Below are 15,000 nucleotides of genomic sequence, written 5' to 3' on the forward strand. Positions count from 1 at the left end.
TACCTGAAGGCATTTGCGAACCCCGTCCACCCATTTTTGTCCGTCCACGCTGAACAGGGAATATCGATCACCATACAGTCTGCAGAACTTCTCAGCATACCTTAGAGCGTATGCATTGCTGGTATCTTCACACGGATACGTCTTTTCCAAGCAATTGCGGTACCAGTCACAAGAGTTACCAGATGGACTGTAGCATCCTGCAGGGAGAGATGCCTGTGTTTGATCGGTGAATAAGCTGGGATTACAGGAACAGTCATCGGTCACTGAGCCATTGTCCTTGTTGTGAAGCTCGAGCATACATTGATGCCAGCAAAAGGTGTTGGAGCGGTCATGGCATTCGTGTTTGTGATTACTTTTTTGTTGGATGTAAGCATTTGTGAGGCATGTTGTCCACTGGAACTGGTTTTCGTATTCTGGTATCTGAACACAACTGGTCTCTCCCGAGGGGCCAGAATCTTTGTTGCATTGGGCGGCAAAGCCATGTTGCACAAATAACAGTTGTAAAAATAACGACAACATCTCAGAACTCGTCTGAAACAAACAATTTTACTAGTTAAAATTAAAACATTTCTAACTCGAACACATCAAAACTAACATCAAAACTAAAACTTTTATGCCATATATACCGGGCCTTTCTTCTGGAAAGGTACCACGAGAATTAGAACAGTGGAGCTTTTTAAGTTCTGGCACCTTAAGTAATACCAATCAAGTTATCATCTTGGCAGCTATCCTGCCCTCACCTTCAACACACGTAAGATAAAGGAGACGTAGACCCAAATTTTATCGGTTGTCATCCAATTAAATAAATTTTCAACACGTGGCAGCACTTTACTTTGTCTACTGATGCGGTATCTCTAGTCATTAATCTCTTCTCCCCCGCTCCCCAGTTTTTCCATCGACGTTCATTTGCACCCCGTTGTTTCCCTGTTTTCAGAAGTGCATGAGCGTAAAGCCAAAAACGACAACTGACAACTTAGGCCGACCCATTGATATCGACCTCATATAACTGGGATTCGTTTGATTGAGGGGGCGTTTTATGTTTTGGGGATCAAATTTTACTCAATATCCACTTTGGGTTGGAGAAGCTATACAGTGATAGCATACCTAAGGACAGATTACCGAGGTGAAGGAAAGACTGATAGTCCGTGGACTACTTACTATGACCTGCAATTATCTACCTCATGATCCTTTATAAATAGTTTCAAAGCCAACTTAGCCCACTCACCAATGTTCATGTTGATTCAGTTTAAGTATTAGTTATTTTTTGTATTTAACTTACTTATTAATTTATCAGCAATTATATTATTGTTCTTAGACTATTTCGGCAACAGGAACACTAAGTACGTTACATGTGAAATCCAGAATGTAAACAAGCAACCAAAATTTACTATGCTAGGCACTTTCTGCCTAATGTTTCTGCGATTTGTCATGAGAAATCAATGCATTGCACGTAACTTTGCTGTTAAACTATAGAAAATTTGGTTAATTTGTTTAATCAATTTGTTATTTGACTGTCTCTCAGCCTTGGAAACATACTGAGAACAAAACGCCTGAAGTCTGAGGTTAGGGTTAATTGTTATGCCTCTTAACTGTTAAAAGCATGTTACAAATGAAACAACCTGTTTATTTTATGGAATTTTCCCTGTTTCAATGCGATCATGTAGACTCGGTTCCAGGCTTCGCTGCTAGCTCCCCCTCCCCCTCCCCCGCCCTTCCTCCTTCCTGGGTCGGCCAAACGGACGGTAGGAAAAGATACGCAAGACCTGGCAAATTTATGTCTCGTTACGCGGCCTCAGAATTTGCACGACTAACTAAACGCGGGGCTCTTGAGGCCACTAACCCTAACGAGGCCGTTTCAAGCACCTCTATCCTTGGGTTTCTGTCACGTGAGCAACAGATGTTTTTCAACAAAAACAGAAGAAAAATTTGCATGACAATATAGTTCAATTCCCGGAGGATTGGATCGAGCTCCTGCATGGCCGCCGTTTCAATGTTTGGGGACTCCAACACAAGAATTGGGGGCGTTACTTAATCATCACGTGCACATCATACACCATCTCAATGCAGTTGCAAAGTAAAGTTACTTTACAGTCTTCATGCCTTAATAATTTTTTATCGTGACACCTTTACCGAGAATAGTTAATAGCCAGAATTTATAACTTTTGTTTTCAATTCCCCCTGTAAATTAAATTGAAATAATCATCTGAGTTTACTTCAGCACCCCATCTTACGCAAGATCCATATTCTCTGCAAAAATCCACCTCTCTAACCATCCACAGCAATAAATAGGAAAATATAGTCATCTAAGATCGCCGTAAGCTATAGAAATTTGTAGGCATTTGTCAAATTCTCACTTCGAATCAATGATTCCATCCGCCTTCGATCGACTCTGTCGGTTTCGTCCCCAGAGATAATAGTGGTAAAGATTTTAAAACTAGTTTTGTTGTTAGAAATTAGACCTACAATCCTCCCAGAACCACCCTGTGTTTCTGAAGACTTTGCACCGAATAAGTGACCCTGGCTTGATTGAAGTTACTCACGAGCGTTTCCCAAATTTTGCAGAAAACGAACATGAACCTGGTGTGACATATTTTTTAATGAACGCCCGTAACAATACTTTTAATCCCCGTCACTGTAAATGTTCCAGCTACGTGTTTAGTCAATGCTATTATAGTAATCTAAAACTCAACGGATTGGCTTCTTCTCAGTTATACTTACCAAGTGAGTCTTTCCAGCAGAGAGACAATGGAGTTCTGCACTCCGATCGATTGATTAATTAAGCAATGCCAAAATATTTCTTTGACCTATGACGTCAATGATACTAGGCAAACGTCACAAGTAACGAAATCTATCTGTCGATACAAGCATTTCCCATATATAGCAGTTGAAAACCAAGCTCCGTTTGGACTTGCGCGTAGGCAACGGATTTTTGTTCACAGAATACTCGAACAATGAAGTCTTACGAATAGGGCTTCCTGTAAACAAACCGGCCCGTTTGCGCGGTGACTTCTCTTCTTGTGTTTTGAAGCAAGCAACCGTGGACAATCATCAATTCGTTGTGACTGCCATGTTTTATCACATTTTGTCCAGTATTACGTCAACATCCATTTACTATATATATGCAGGAGCCCATCCTGGAGCGTGCAACTTCCATACAGCGTCTGTGAAACGGCGTTTTCACAAGTAAGTTTATTTTTAGACTAGCCCTTCCCGCGAATTAGGTCAAAAAACAAAGGCAGTTACGATTCAGTGACCCTATGACGTCAGCTTAATTTCTTGTAATTGGTCATCGGGCTCCTGTGGGAGTCTCATTAGCGGGAAATGCAATCTAAAAATAACCTTACTTGTGAAAACGCCGTTGCACGAAAATAGTTAAGTTGCACGCTCCGGGTGATGGGCTCCTGATATATGTACATAGAAGCAATCCAATGTAAACTCTCACTGTACCTGAAGAAGGCTGGTTTGGCCAGTCGAAATACCGTACACCACTAAAATGAAATCTACGTTGTATCGGCTCTTGCTTAAAATATTTGGTTTCTCTTCTTGTACATGCCCTTGTCTGTTTCACACAAACGCTCAGATATTAGAGAATGGCTAGCTACAATCAGCAGAAAACGTAGTTGGGAAGCATGCTTCCAGGATGGGCCTGGAAACCCCTCAGATGTCATAAACTAAGAATAACTGTCAAAATTCCACTGGGGGCTTCAAAATAGTCGCCTCCCCCTTTAATGTTGAAATATACTAAGACATGCTTGTTCACTATTGGCAAAATCGTTCGGGAAAGGGGCCGGGGGGCAATTATTCAAGCTAAGTAAGAAAGTTAACGTAACGAACGAAATGATATGTGAAATAAATCATATATTGAACTGCGGATATGTTGGGAAAAGATGCTAATAATAATAATTCCGAGCCCCAGAAAGGATGTAAACCCACGACCCTCCCTGATCTAGTGCGGCAGCTCTAACCACTGAGCTACTGGAGACTGTGTTGAGCAAGGGTGAAATGTGGGAAAAGACTACCACTGCATCACGCAGTCACATAGTCTAATATTAACCATATATGACTCTTAACTGCATCGCGCAGTCGTATTAAGGCATATCGGCGATACCACCACGCTAACTGCATCACACAGTTACATTAAGGCATATCCGGTCGAGGTCGAGATCGAGGACGTCAGCCGACGCTCGGGAAGCTCGTATCGCTTCGCGCCACACATCCGGATCTTCAACCAACTATTGAGCTCGGTGTATCTCTTGACGGTGTCTATGAGAGTTGTTCGCCCTCGACCACGATTTCGCCCTCCGTGCGTTGGCTCCCACAGTATAAGATGATCACTTGCTGCGAGTTCCGGATGTCTTACACAGTGTCTGGTTAGGCCCGTGCGCCTTTAACTGATCTTGTCAGTCAACCTTGGGAGGTCGCTGTAGAGCTTAGAATTTCTCATGTGGTCCTCCCAGTTCTGAGTATCAGTGTGTATACACCGTCAAGGGCTTTTTCTTATTGCACGGACAGTGCTCATGCCTCAAATGTAGAGACGAAAAGGCGTCCCTTGAGCCCGCGGTTCATATCCAATACCCAGATTCTCTTCATTCTATGCAGGGCGCTCCAGGCTAGAGCAACCAACCAACCACCCAATTAAGTAATGAGAGAAATACGTGAAAGATGTTATTTGAATCCACGACCCTCCGTGATCTAGTACGGATGTTCTAACCACTGACCTACTGTAGACTCTGAGCTGAGCAAGCCGGCGGCATCACGCAGTTCCCAGTTAATGCAAAACATCTTTCGTGTATTTCTCTCATGACTCGCTTGGGTGGTTGGTTGGTTGCAACTCTGATATGCCTTAATGTGACTGCGCGATGTAGTTGAGTCATATATGGTTAAAATTAAACTATGTGAACTACGTGATGCAGTCGTTACTCTTTTCCCACATTTCTCCCTTGCTCACCACAGTCTCCATTAGCTCAGTGGTTAGAGCATCCGTACTAGATCACGGAGGGTCCTGGGTTCAAATCTCATCTGGAATTTTTTCCGATTTCCTAGTTCATACATAATATCTTTTATGTATTTCTCTCATTATTCGCTTGGGTGATTGCTAAAATTGCGTTCATAACTGCGAGGATCACTTGATTTCATATCCGCAGTTCAAAATATGATTCATTTCACATATCATTTCATTCGTTGATTCATTCATCGCGGGAAGAGTTTTAACCCACAAATGACCAGCTCCCAATGTCAGTGGCTTCATAGCTCAGTTGGTTAGAGCGTCAAGGGAACAAACTCCGTTGAAGTCCTGAATTTTTCAGGTTTTTCTACTCAATTGCTAAAATTGCGTTCATACCTGCGAGGATCATATAACTTCACTTGAAAACCAACTTAAAAGGGTAAGTGTCCCAAGACCTTTGCCACTCATTGTAGTATTTCTGATGAACGTCTCTATATGCTGTTTTACCTCTTGCAAGTTTCTCTTGTTGTCTTTTTTTGTTTTTGTTCTTTTTTAATTCATTTGACTTACACTTTACCTTTGCTCTTTGCAAAATTTCGCCGTTCCCGACTAAAGATCGTAGACATGAAGGTTATGTACAGAGTGTGTAATGATACTCAAGCGAACTGTGCCTGCCAACTCAACTCAAGACACGCATTTTCAAATTTTATTGCCAGCTATTATGAATTATGACTAATAAATTCAGTTACAATTTCTTAGCGAGGACCGAATTCAACGCATCATTTCTCTCAGGAAAAGACTCAATTGCACAATGCTAGTAGCCCTTAAAATTAATCCATGCTTTAATTAATGTGTAACATTGTGGCAATGTCATAAGCCGCCCTTGGAAAGCATGTTCAGTGGGAAAGAGCGATCCAGGAGCGAAAGGGAGAGTAGAAGTTAACCTCGTTCCCAGGGCTTTTGCCTATGCTCTCGGCGGTGAAAAGCCCTGGGAACGAGGTTGGATAGAGCGGAAAAGAAAACATGAAGGTTGAGCCTGCCAGGGGAAGACTATTTCATCACCACCTAGCCCCTTCTAGTTTGAATTCAAATAACGAAATATTGCTACAAGTTACATTACAGTGGATGAAGGGAAAATTAGGGAGACTGAGAGGGAGTCGGCCAGCCCTTGGGATATGTGGACCCAGGTCTTCTCGGAAATGTCATGCAATGACGTGAAAGTGTGAATATACCATCGCTTTGAGAACTTCGCAGCGATTTTACTCTCTTGAATGCTCGGTGACCCCTATTGTTCTTTCCGGAGAATATTCATTTCCCGTTCAGTTATTTCTAGATGTGAAGAAAACGGAAGTTTGTTCCACGAGACTTCCACAAAGCCAAAAAAAATCAAAATGGCGTCCCAAGTGAAATTACACTTTGTTGACGAAAACGAGTTTCAGAAGCAACGAAATTGGTATATCTTGCCCCAAACCCCGAAGTGGAAGATTGGAATTGTCTAATGGCTGGTTGCATGGATGGAGAATACGACCCCGAAATCCATACTGAATATCCAACAGTCGAAATTACACAATGTCAGATAAGTTCGTGTGAAGTCATGCTTAATACTAACGGACGTCTCGGGAAACAGACTTCCGATCTAAAAATAACTATTGCAAAATTCACATATCCCGGCCAAAGCTCATACACTCCTTCTCTCTCTCCCTCATTTTCTCTTCAGTGGATGTATAATGGTCCCAATAAGGTCTCAGTTGCGGGATGTACGTTGGTACGTCAATATTTTCTATTTCTGAGATTAACAAACTTTAATCGTTAACTGAATTTTCACTGTGATTGCCAATGGAAAAACGTTATTCTTATAAGATATTTATAACCCTTTTAACATCAAACGTTTATTCAGTTTGTTTTTTTTTAGACTTTAGGCCTAACCGTGGTAATCTACGAGCCGTTTTACAGCTAATGTACAACCTTGTCATTAAAGAATCTCATGTTCGCCGGTTGTCTAAGATCAAAAGCATTTGTTCAGAAACATAGCCAGGACAACAATGAAGCCGATTTTAGGGGTAGTCGAAGCAGCCACATTCCTATAATTCCTATAATTCCTGTCATTCCTATCATTGCTATCATTTATATCATTCTTGATTTGGTACCATTTAGGAACCTTACTTGATTCCGCGAGTGTCTGCGAATCACTGCAGGATTTATCAGAGCAAGATGACAAGATCCGCACCCAGACATGATATCCATCCATCTCCGACGGCAGTTTTCCTTCTTCAATGGCTGTAGAAAACTGGGCAGCAATGTGATTGAAATCAATAGAAGTGGCGGAGTCGTTGGTCAAAGCTAGAGATTTTTTGTCGGCTAAGACGATGAAAATGTTTGTAACGCTGTTCTCGTCGGGATAGGCAAGCCAGTCCATCACGTCTGCGTTCCACTTCAAGCTTCTTGCAATGGCTGCGCCAAGTGAATCTGCAAACCGGCTACATTCCTCTTCATCCAAAAGCGGCACTGTTCGTCTTTTTGGTTCCACAGCGGACTGTTTAACTCTTGTGATGGTTATTCTGTATATTTTGATACCGTGATTGATCAGTGACCCTTCGCCTTCCCGGAGACACTTGGAAATTCGACTAAAATTACTGCAACGGTTTTCGATGTTCCACATGCCTTTCATTGATTCCCAGGCGGTGTCTAACTTTGGAAAAGATCCCTTGATAGTCAGGAAGATTTTTATAAAATCTGAACAGTCAAGATCACAGATGGATGAGATGTTCCTGTCAGGATTCAGATAGCACGGTGCATGAGTGTCAAATGCGTTTCTTCGTATTTCCTGACAAGTTGGGTTGCTCACCCAAGGGCGAAGCAAAGGTACTAAGGAAACTAGTAGGCACTTGCGAACACTATCCATCCATTGTCTTCCCTTTTGACTAAGCAAGGGAGAAGTCTCGTTGTACAAACTGCAAAACCTTTCAGCGTATCTGATGGCGTAAGCATTGGTCAAATCTTCGCAAGAGTATTTCTTTTCCAAACAGTCGTGGTACCAGGCACATGAATTTCCCGACGGACTGTAGCAAAATGATGGCATGATCAAAGAGGGGCTAGGACGTAGATTGGAAGTTTCACTGCAGGAACAATCATTGGTAACGAAGCCATAGTTCCGGCTATGCACTTCGACCATGCACTGGTACCAGCAATACTTTACATAAGTGAGACCACAGTCGTGCTTGTGGCCACTTTTTTGCTGGATGTAAGTATTAGTTAGACATGTTGCCCATTGCTTGCGGAAATATCCTGGTAATTTAATGCAACCTGTAATCCCAGGAGGGCCAACATTGACATTACACTGTGCCGCCCATCCAGTCTGCACAACTGCTGAGGTTAACAAAAACATAAATCGTTAACTAAATTTTCACTGTGATTGCCAATGGAAAAACGTTATTATTATAAGATATTTATAACCCTTTTAAGGTCAAACGGTTATTCAGTTTGTTTTTTTTCTAGACTTTAGGCCTAACCGTGGTAATCTACGAGCCGTTTTACAGCTAATGTGCAACTTTGGCAATAAAGACCATCATGTTTGCCGGTTGTCTAAAATCAAAAGCATTTGTTCAGAAACATAGCCAGGACAACAATGAAGCCGGTATTAGGGGTAGTCGAAGCAGCCACATTCCTATAATTCCTTTCATGCCTATCATTGCTATCATTATCATTCCTATCATTTATATCATTCTTGATTTGGTACCATTTAGGAACCTTACTTGATTCCGCGAGTGTCTGCGAATCACTGCAGGATTTATCAGAGCAAGATGACAAGATCCGCACCCTGACATGATATCCATCCATCTCCGACGGCAGTTTTCCTTCTTCAATGGCTGTAGAAAACTGGGCAGCAATGTGATTGAAATCAATAGAAGTGGCGGAGTCGTTGGTCAAAGCTAGAGATTTTTTGTCGGCTAAGACGATGAAAATGTTTGTAACGCTGTTCTCGTCGGGATAGGCAAGCCAGTCCATCACGTCCGCGTTCCACTTCAAGCTCCTTGCAATGGCTGCGCCAAGTGAATCTGCAAACCGGCTACGTTCCTCTGCATCCGAAAGCGGCACTGTTTGTCCTTTTGGTTCCACAGCGGATTGATTAACTCTTGTGATGGTTATTCTGTATATTTTGATACCGTGATTGATCAGTGACCCTTTGCCTTTCCGGAGACACTTGAAAATTCGACTAAATTTACTGCAGCGGTTTTCGATGTTCCACATGCCTTTCATTGATTCCCAGGCGGTGTCTAACTTTGGAAAAGATCCTTTGATAGTCAGGAAGATTTTTATAAAATCTGAACAGTCAAGATCACAGATGGATAAGGTGTTCCTGTCAGGATTTAGATAGCACGGTACATGAGTGTCAAATGCGTTTCTTCGCATTTCCTGACAAGTTAGGTTGCTCACCCAAGGGCGAAGCAAAGGTACTAAGGAAACTAGTAGGCACTTGCGAACACTATCCATCCATTGTCTTCCCTTTTGACTAAGCAAGGAAGAAGTCTCGTTGTACAAACTGCAAAACTTTTCAGCGTATCTGATGGCGTAAGCATTGGTCAAATCTTCGCAAGAGTATTTCTTTTCCAAACAGTCGTGGTACCAGGCACATGAATTTCCCGACGGACTGTAGCAAAATGATGGCAGGATCAAAGAGGGGCTAGGACGTTGATTGGAAGGTTCATTGCAGGAACAATCACGGGTAACGGAGCCATAGTTCTGGCTATGCACTTCGACCATGCACTGGTACCAGCAATACTTTACATAAGTGAGAGTACACCTGTGCTTGTGGCCACTTTTTTGCTGGATGTAAGTATTAGTTAGACATGTTGCCCATTGCTTGCGGAAATATCCTGGTAATTTAATGCAACCTGTAATCCCAGGAGGGCCAACATTGACATTACACTGTGCCGCCCATCCAGTCTGCACAACTGCTGAGGTTAACAAAAACATAAATCGTTAACTAAATTTTCACTGTGATTGCCAATGGAAAAACGTTATTATTACAAGATATTTATAACCCTTTTAAGGTCAAACGGTTATTCAGTTTGTTTTTTTTCTAGACTTTAGGCCTAACCGTGGTAATCTACGAGCCGTTTTACAGCTAATGTGCAACTTTGGCAATAAAGAGCATCATGTTTGCCGGTTGTCTAAAGTCAAAAGCATTTGTTCAGAAACATAGCCAGGAAAACAATGAAGCCGGTATTAGGGGTAGTCGAAGCAGCCACATTCCTATAATTCCTTTCATGCCTATCATTGCTATCATTATCATTCCTATCATTTATATCATTCTTGATTTGGTACCATTTAGGAACCTTACTTGATTCCGCGAGTGTCTGCGAATCACTACAGGATTTATCAGAGCAAGATGACAAGATCCGCACCCTGACATGATATCCATCCATCTCCGACGGCAGTTTTCCTTCTTCAATGGCTGTAGAAAACTGGGCAGCAATGTGATTGAAATCAATAGAAGTGGCGGAGTCGTTGGTCAAAGCTAGAGATTTTTTGTCGGCTAAGACGATGAAAATGTTTGTAACGCTGTTCTCGTCGGGATAGGCAAGCCAGTCCATCACGTCCGCGTTCCACTTCAAGCTCCTTGCAATGGCTGCGCCAAGTGAATCTGCAAACCGGCTACGTTCCTCTGCATCCGAAAGCGGCACTGTTTGTCCTTTTGGTTCCACAGCGGATTGATTAACTCTTGTGATGGTTATTCTGTATATTTTGATACCGTGATTGATCAGTGACCCTTTGCCTTTCCGAAGACACTTGGAAATTCGACTAAATTTACTGCAGCGGTTTTCGATGTTCCACATGCCTTTCATTGATTCCCAGGCGGTGTCTAACTTTGGAAAAGATCCCTTGATAGTCAGGAAGATTTTTATAAAATCTGAACAGTCAAGATCACAGATGGATGAGGTGTTCCTGTCAGGATTTAGATAGCACGGTACATGAGTGTCAAATGCGTTTCTTCGCATTTCCTGACAAGTTAGGTTGCTCACTCAAGGGCGAAGCAAAGTTACTAAGGAAACTAGTAGGCACTTGCGAACACTATCCATCCATTGTCTTCCCTTTTGACTAAGCAAGGGAGAAGTCTCGTTGTACAAACTGCAAAACTTTTCAGCGTATCTGATGGCGTAAGCATTGGTCAAATCTTCGCAAGAGTATTTCTTTTCCAAACAGTCGTGGTACCAGGCACATGAATTTCCCGACGGACTGTAGCAAAATGATGGCAGGATCAAAGAGGGGCTAGGACGTTGATTGGAAGTTTCATTGCAGGAACAATCACGGGTAACGGAGCCATAGTTCTGGCTATGCACTTCGACCATGCACTGGTACCAGCAATACTTTACATAAGTGAGAGTACACCTGTGCTTGTGGCCACTTTTTTGCTGGATGTAAGTATTAGTTAGACATGTTGCCCATTGCTTGCGGATATATCCTGGTATATTTACGCAAGCTGTAATCCCAGGAGGGCCAACATTGACGTTACACTGTGCCGCCCATCCAGTCTGCACCATAAGAGATAGAAAGACAATCGCTGCTGACGGCTTCATCTTAAATCTACAAAAAATATAAATAATGTTATTCAGTTTATCGCTAGCAAGCCAAGGTTATCTTTAGCCAATACTTGAGAGAGGTAGTCTGCTCGCGGCGGTAATTTGCATTTCGGACGGGTGGAAGTCGGAAGATCTGGGACGAGGGGTGAAAACTGGGAGAGGTAGTGCAAAATCAACCAAGCCTGTACTTATACATTTTGCAAACCGCTTTCGTTCTGGTGGTTTCAATATTATCATGTTTCCCCTATTTCAGCTATAATGGTTCTCCCAGTAAAGGCTGGGTGCAATTGGTGTCGCATACTTAAAAATATGCATTATAAAGCTAATAGACAACGAACCTGTTCTTCTGTGGTATCTTTTTAAGCTTTCATTTAATTAATGATACTAAATTAAAAAGTTCCAATTGTCTGTTGTGTTAAAATATATATGTGACCGATCAAGTGGTAATCAAGACTACTTGCAAAAATGATGTGTCGCACAGCTCAAAATTGAAACTAAAAATTCAAATTTTATTACATTTCGCCGTTGCACTAGCCAACTTTCATTTTTTCATCAAAGTTAACACTTAAACTTAAATCTTGAAACTCGTAGCGAGCTATTGAGATGTCGGAAACTTTTGTGGGAGTAAGTGCAGTACACACTATGTCACCGGGTTGTAAGAGTGTAAGAGTGTAAGTCCGTAGTGACAATAGGCCCGCAGCGCGTGCATAACTCACGAACATAAATGGAACATATCTGTTGGAAGCGTGCTTGAGTTTCAACAAAACGAGAGCCAAAATCGGCAAGAATTTGTGACACTGATGCATACTAAAGCAGCTGCTTCTGCCGAAACGATGGAATTACGCAGTGATAAATAACCTCCTCTATGAGAGCAAATTTTTGACTTTGCAGAAACAGTGGTCAACCTCAAGAGTTAGGAGATTTTGATATTTATGCTGAATTCGCACATTTCTTTCAAACGGTATAACGCTTAAAAGATAAAAAAAATTGAACGTAGCAAAAATCTCCCAAAATCCTTTTCGCCGATGGTAATGTTGTATATTCGCGGTTGAAGATTTATGATGTTTGCTTGTCGCAAATGTTGTTGCTGATGACAAAAATTATACTTCATTCTTGATCGACACTTCCTGAAAACTTACTTTTGCTCTTCCTAAAAACAGTGTATCAACATTAACTTACTTTTTCATCAATATTTGTTTTGGATAAAGCAGTCTAACAAAATCTGTACCTTGCTTAGTTCGCATCTTTGAGCGTTAAAATAGAATTTTCGGTGCTAGGTTTCTGACACGCCCATCCAGATAATAACTGCGCTCGGCAGCGCTAAACTTCACTGAAATTTGTCTTGGAAAGGAGTCAAAAGCTCAGAAACGCTTAAAATTGAGGTGCAAAGAAGTTGCAAGGGAACTTGAAAATGATTAACATGTCACCCTTGAAGCCAATGTATCTCGATTCCCTTTTATTTTCTTCAATCTTTCTGAGTTTAGTAATTTACTAGTAACCACACGTATTCTCAGGGCCAGGCTATTCACCTAAGACATCTACCATCGCACTTCTGTGATTTACGGTACCAAAACAATACCGTGTACAATTAGAGCTACATATTACTCAAAGACAAACCTTGAATCTCCTAGAAAACAAAACGCAGCTCAATTGACAATTATGGAATAAAGCGCTGTGTACGTTACTGCACTACCACATGTACGCATTGCGTGCCTATTTCTTTTTTATCTGAGGTACAAACTTATAACTCTCATAGTAACGGTAATTTTATGTTACCAGAAACTCAGAATGTAATAAAAAAAAACAGAGTTCTGTTTTTTTTACAGTGATTAACATGTTTTTCTAAAGTCGATTATTTAAATTATTTTTTATATCAGACCAATATATGAAAATAGCGGCTAAAAGTCTATTCATCATCAGGCAAGGTGATCCTTTTTATACTTTTTCTGAAATGAATTACGTTACCACTAATTTTACTCCAACTCCTCAGCGTTGAGAGTCAAAGCAGCCTGCAGGTAGCATTCGATCGAGAGGTTTTATTGTGCAGTTTACTGACAATGATAACTTACTCCAAATCCATTCTCTTTTCGAAACAACATCAAGACTTTATTATTTCATTTACGGTTACGGAAATTACGCAAGGCGTTATTTGTAATTCAATCAAAGAAAACTAAGCCACCCGCAAAACGTATCAGCTGTCTAATGCAACGATGTAGCCGAATAGAAGAAAGGTTCCAGCAAGCCTTAAACAATGTTTAGATGGCTCAAGATTGAACTTGATGACATACTTGAAATTTGCGTTACCTTTCGCAGAAATGTTAATTTGCAGGACAAGTTTAATGATTTTCTTCGATTCGTTTAAAGATGTGTTTCGAGCCTTACGCTGTTTGTCGTTTCAGATCATCTTAATGGGCATCCTTAAAAGAAGTTTAAAGGTAATTTACGTTAATGGTCTTGGCAATTTACGTTACCTTATTTTACAGAAAATTTTATTATTGGTACAAGAATTTTCATAGAGAACTATTCGGGAATTGTCTTAGTAGACCTTATTCATGCTAATAAAGCAAGTCGAAGAGATACCAATAAGTGCTTAATCATTTTATGTAAAAATAAAAACAAATAATACCAAGAAAAAAAGCTAATCATCCAATTGAAACAAATTATTTTTCAAGAATATTTTAGTTAAAAATATCGGAAACTACGAATTAGTTTTATCATGATTCATCGGCACACAAATTTGCAATGATATGTCGCATGGACGGTGCCTACTAATTCAGTCATAGGTATTTTTGCGCGGTTTACTGAATATGCGGGAAAAGCAGATCTTAACAAGTGTTATTGAAATCCAAAATGAAAATTGGGGGCAACCACGCATTTTTCGAAGATAATTAGTCAAAGATATTTGTAAAAAGCTTTAAAATACAAAGCAATGTATGGCATTCAAGATTTTCCAAATTAAAGCTTAAATTATCTCTGAAAAGTGCATGGTTACCCCCAGTTTTCATTTTGGATACAAAGAGCACTTGCTAAGTTCTGCTTTCTCCGCATGGTTTTGAACCGCGCAAAAATATCCCTGTCTAAATAAGCACCACCCATAGGAAATCCGAGTATCTTGAGATGCGCAAAAGGTATGCGCAATAGCAATAGTAGGCACCGTCCTTAAGAAAAGGGAAAGGTACCCATTGAAAAAATATAGCAATATTTTCATGGTAGAGAGGCTAATTATTATCCCTACAACTTGAGTTACCATTCGCGATAAGCGTACTATAGATAATGCTCTACAATCCGGAATGTATGATGCACTGTTTCAATAAGAGCTAGTGATTTTCCGACCTTTTCAAACCTTCGCTTACACACTGAGAATGGCTTATTACTTATAATTTAGTTATCAATTTAGTGTTTACTTTTGTTTCTTCGTCTTCAATGATGATTCTAAAATCAGTAACAGCTACCACTCCAATCTCACTCACTCCC

The 15,000-nt window shown here is 40.9% G+C and overlaps 3 protein-coding genes across 5 annotated transcripts in view; all 3 read right to left on the bottom strand.

The window, feature by feature from the left end:
- LOC138044142 (uncharacterized) overlaps positions 1-2,798 on the bottom strand; it is a 3,904-nt gene extending 1,106 nt beyond the window's left edge. The window contains exons 1-2 of the mRNA XM_068890810.1: positions 2,719-2,798; positions 1-531 (exon numbers count right to left, since the gene is read on the bottom strand). The exon at positions 1-531 is cut by the window's left edge and continues 1,106 nt beyond it. Of these exons, the coding sequence (XP_068746911.1) occupies positions 1-519 (519 nt within the window). The 5' untranslated portion in view covers positions 520-531; positions 2,719-2,798. The remainder of the gene's footprint in view (positions 532-2,718) is intronic.
- Positions 2,799-6,721: 3,923 nt separating this feature from the next.
- LOC138044143 (uncharacterized) lies at positions 6,722-10,944 on the bottom strand. 3 transcript variants are annotated; one of them, XM_068890813.1, is made up of 3 exons: positions 10,287-10,944; positions 8,698-9,897; positions 6,722-8,311 (listed from the first exon to the last, which is right to left on the bottom strand). In XM_068890813.1, the coding sequence occupies exons 1-3, from the start codon at positions 10,942-10,944 to the stop codon at positions 6,951-6,953; spliced, it is 3,219 nt and encodes a 1,072-aa protein (XP_068746914.1). In that variant the 3' UTR covers positions 6,722-6,950. The 3 variants fall into 3 exon arrangements, with proteins under 3 accessions (XP_068746914.1, XP_068746913.1, XP_068746912.1); XM_068890812.1 differs by having other exon boundaries at positions 6,722-8,308; positions 8,698-9,900; XM_068890811.1 differs by having other exon boundaries at positions 8,698-9,900.
- A 24-nt stretch (positions 10,945-10,968) lies between these two features.
- Positions 10,969-15,000, bottom strand: part of LOC138044144 (uncharacterized) — an 8,935-nt gene continuing 4,903 nt past the window's right edge. The window contains exon 2 of the mRNA XM_068890815.1: positions 10,969-11,530. Coding sequence (XP_068746916.1) covers positions 10,969-11,523 — 555 coding nt within the window. The 5' untranslated portion in view covers positions 11,524-11,530. The remainder of the gene's footprint in view (positions 11,531-15,000) is intronic.

The sequence above is a fragment of the Montipora capricornis genome, chromosome 3 (assembly GCF_036669925.1).
Source record: "Montipora capricornis isolate CH-2021 chromosome 3, ASM3666992v2, whole genome shotgun sequence".
In the NCBI taxonomy this organism is placed as follows: Eukaryota; Metazoa; Cnidaria; class Anthozoa; order Scleractinia; family Acroporidae; genus Montipora; species Montipora capricornis.

What these genes read in the sequence shown, in the direction of transcription:
- LOC138044143 (XM_068890811.1), bottom strand. Translation starts at nt 10,944, where the DNA reads ATGCGAAGAAACGCATTTGACACTCATGTACCGTGCTATCTAAATCCT. An exon ending in GCAGACACTCGCGGAATCAA is followed by an intron (nt 9,901 to 10,286) that starts GTAAGGTTCCTA and finishes TGTTAACCTCAG; the next exon opens with CAGTTGTGCAGACTGGATGG. An exon ending in GCAGACACTCGCGGAATCAA is followed by an intron (nt 8,312 to 8,697) that starts GTAAGGTTCCTA and finishes TGTTAACCTCAG; the next exon opens with CAGTTGTGCAGACTGGATGG.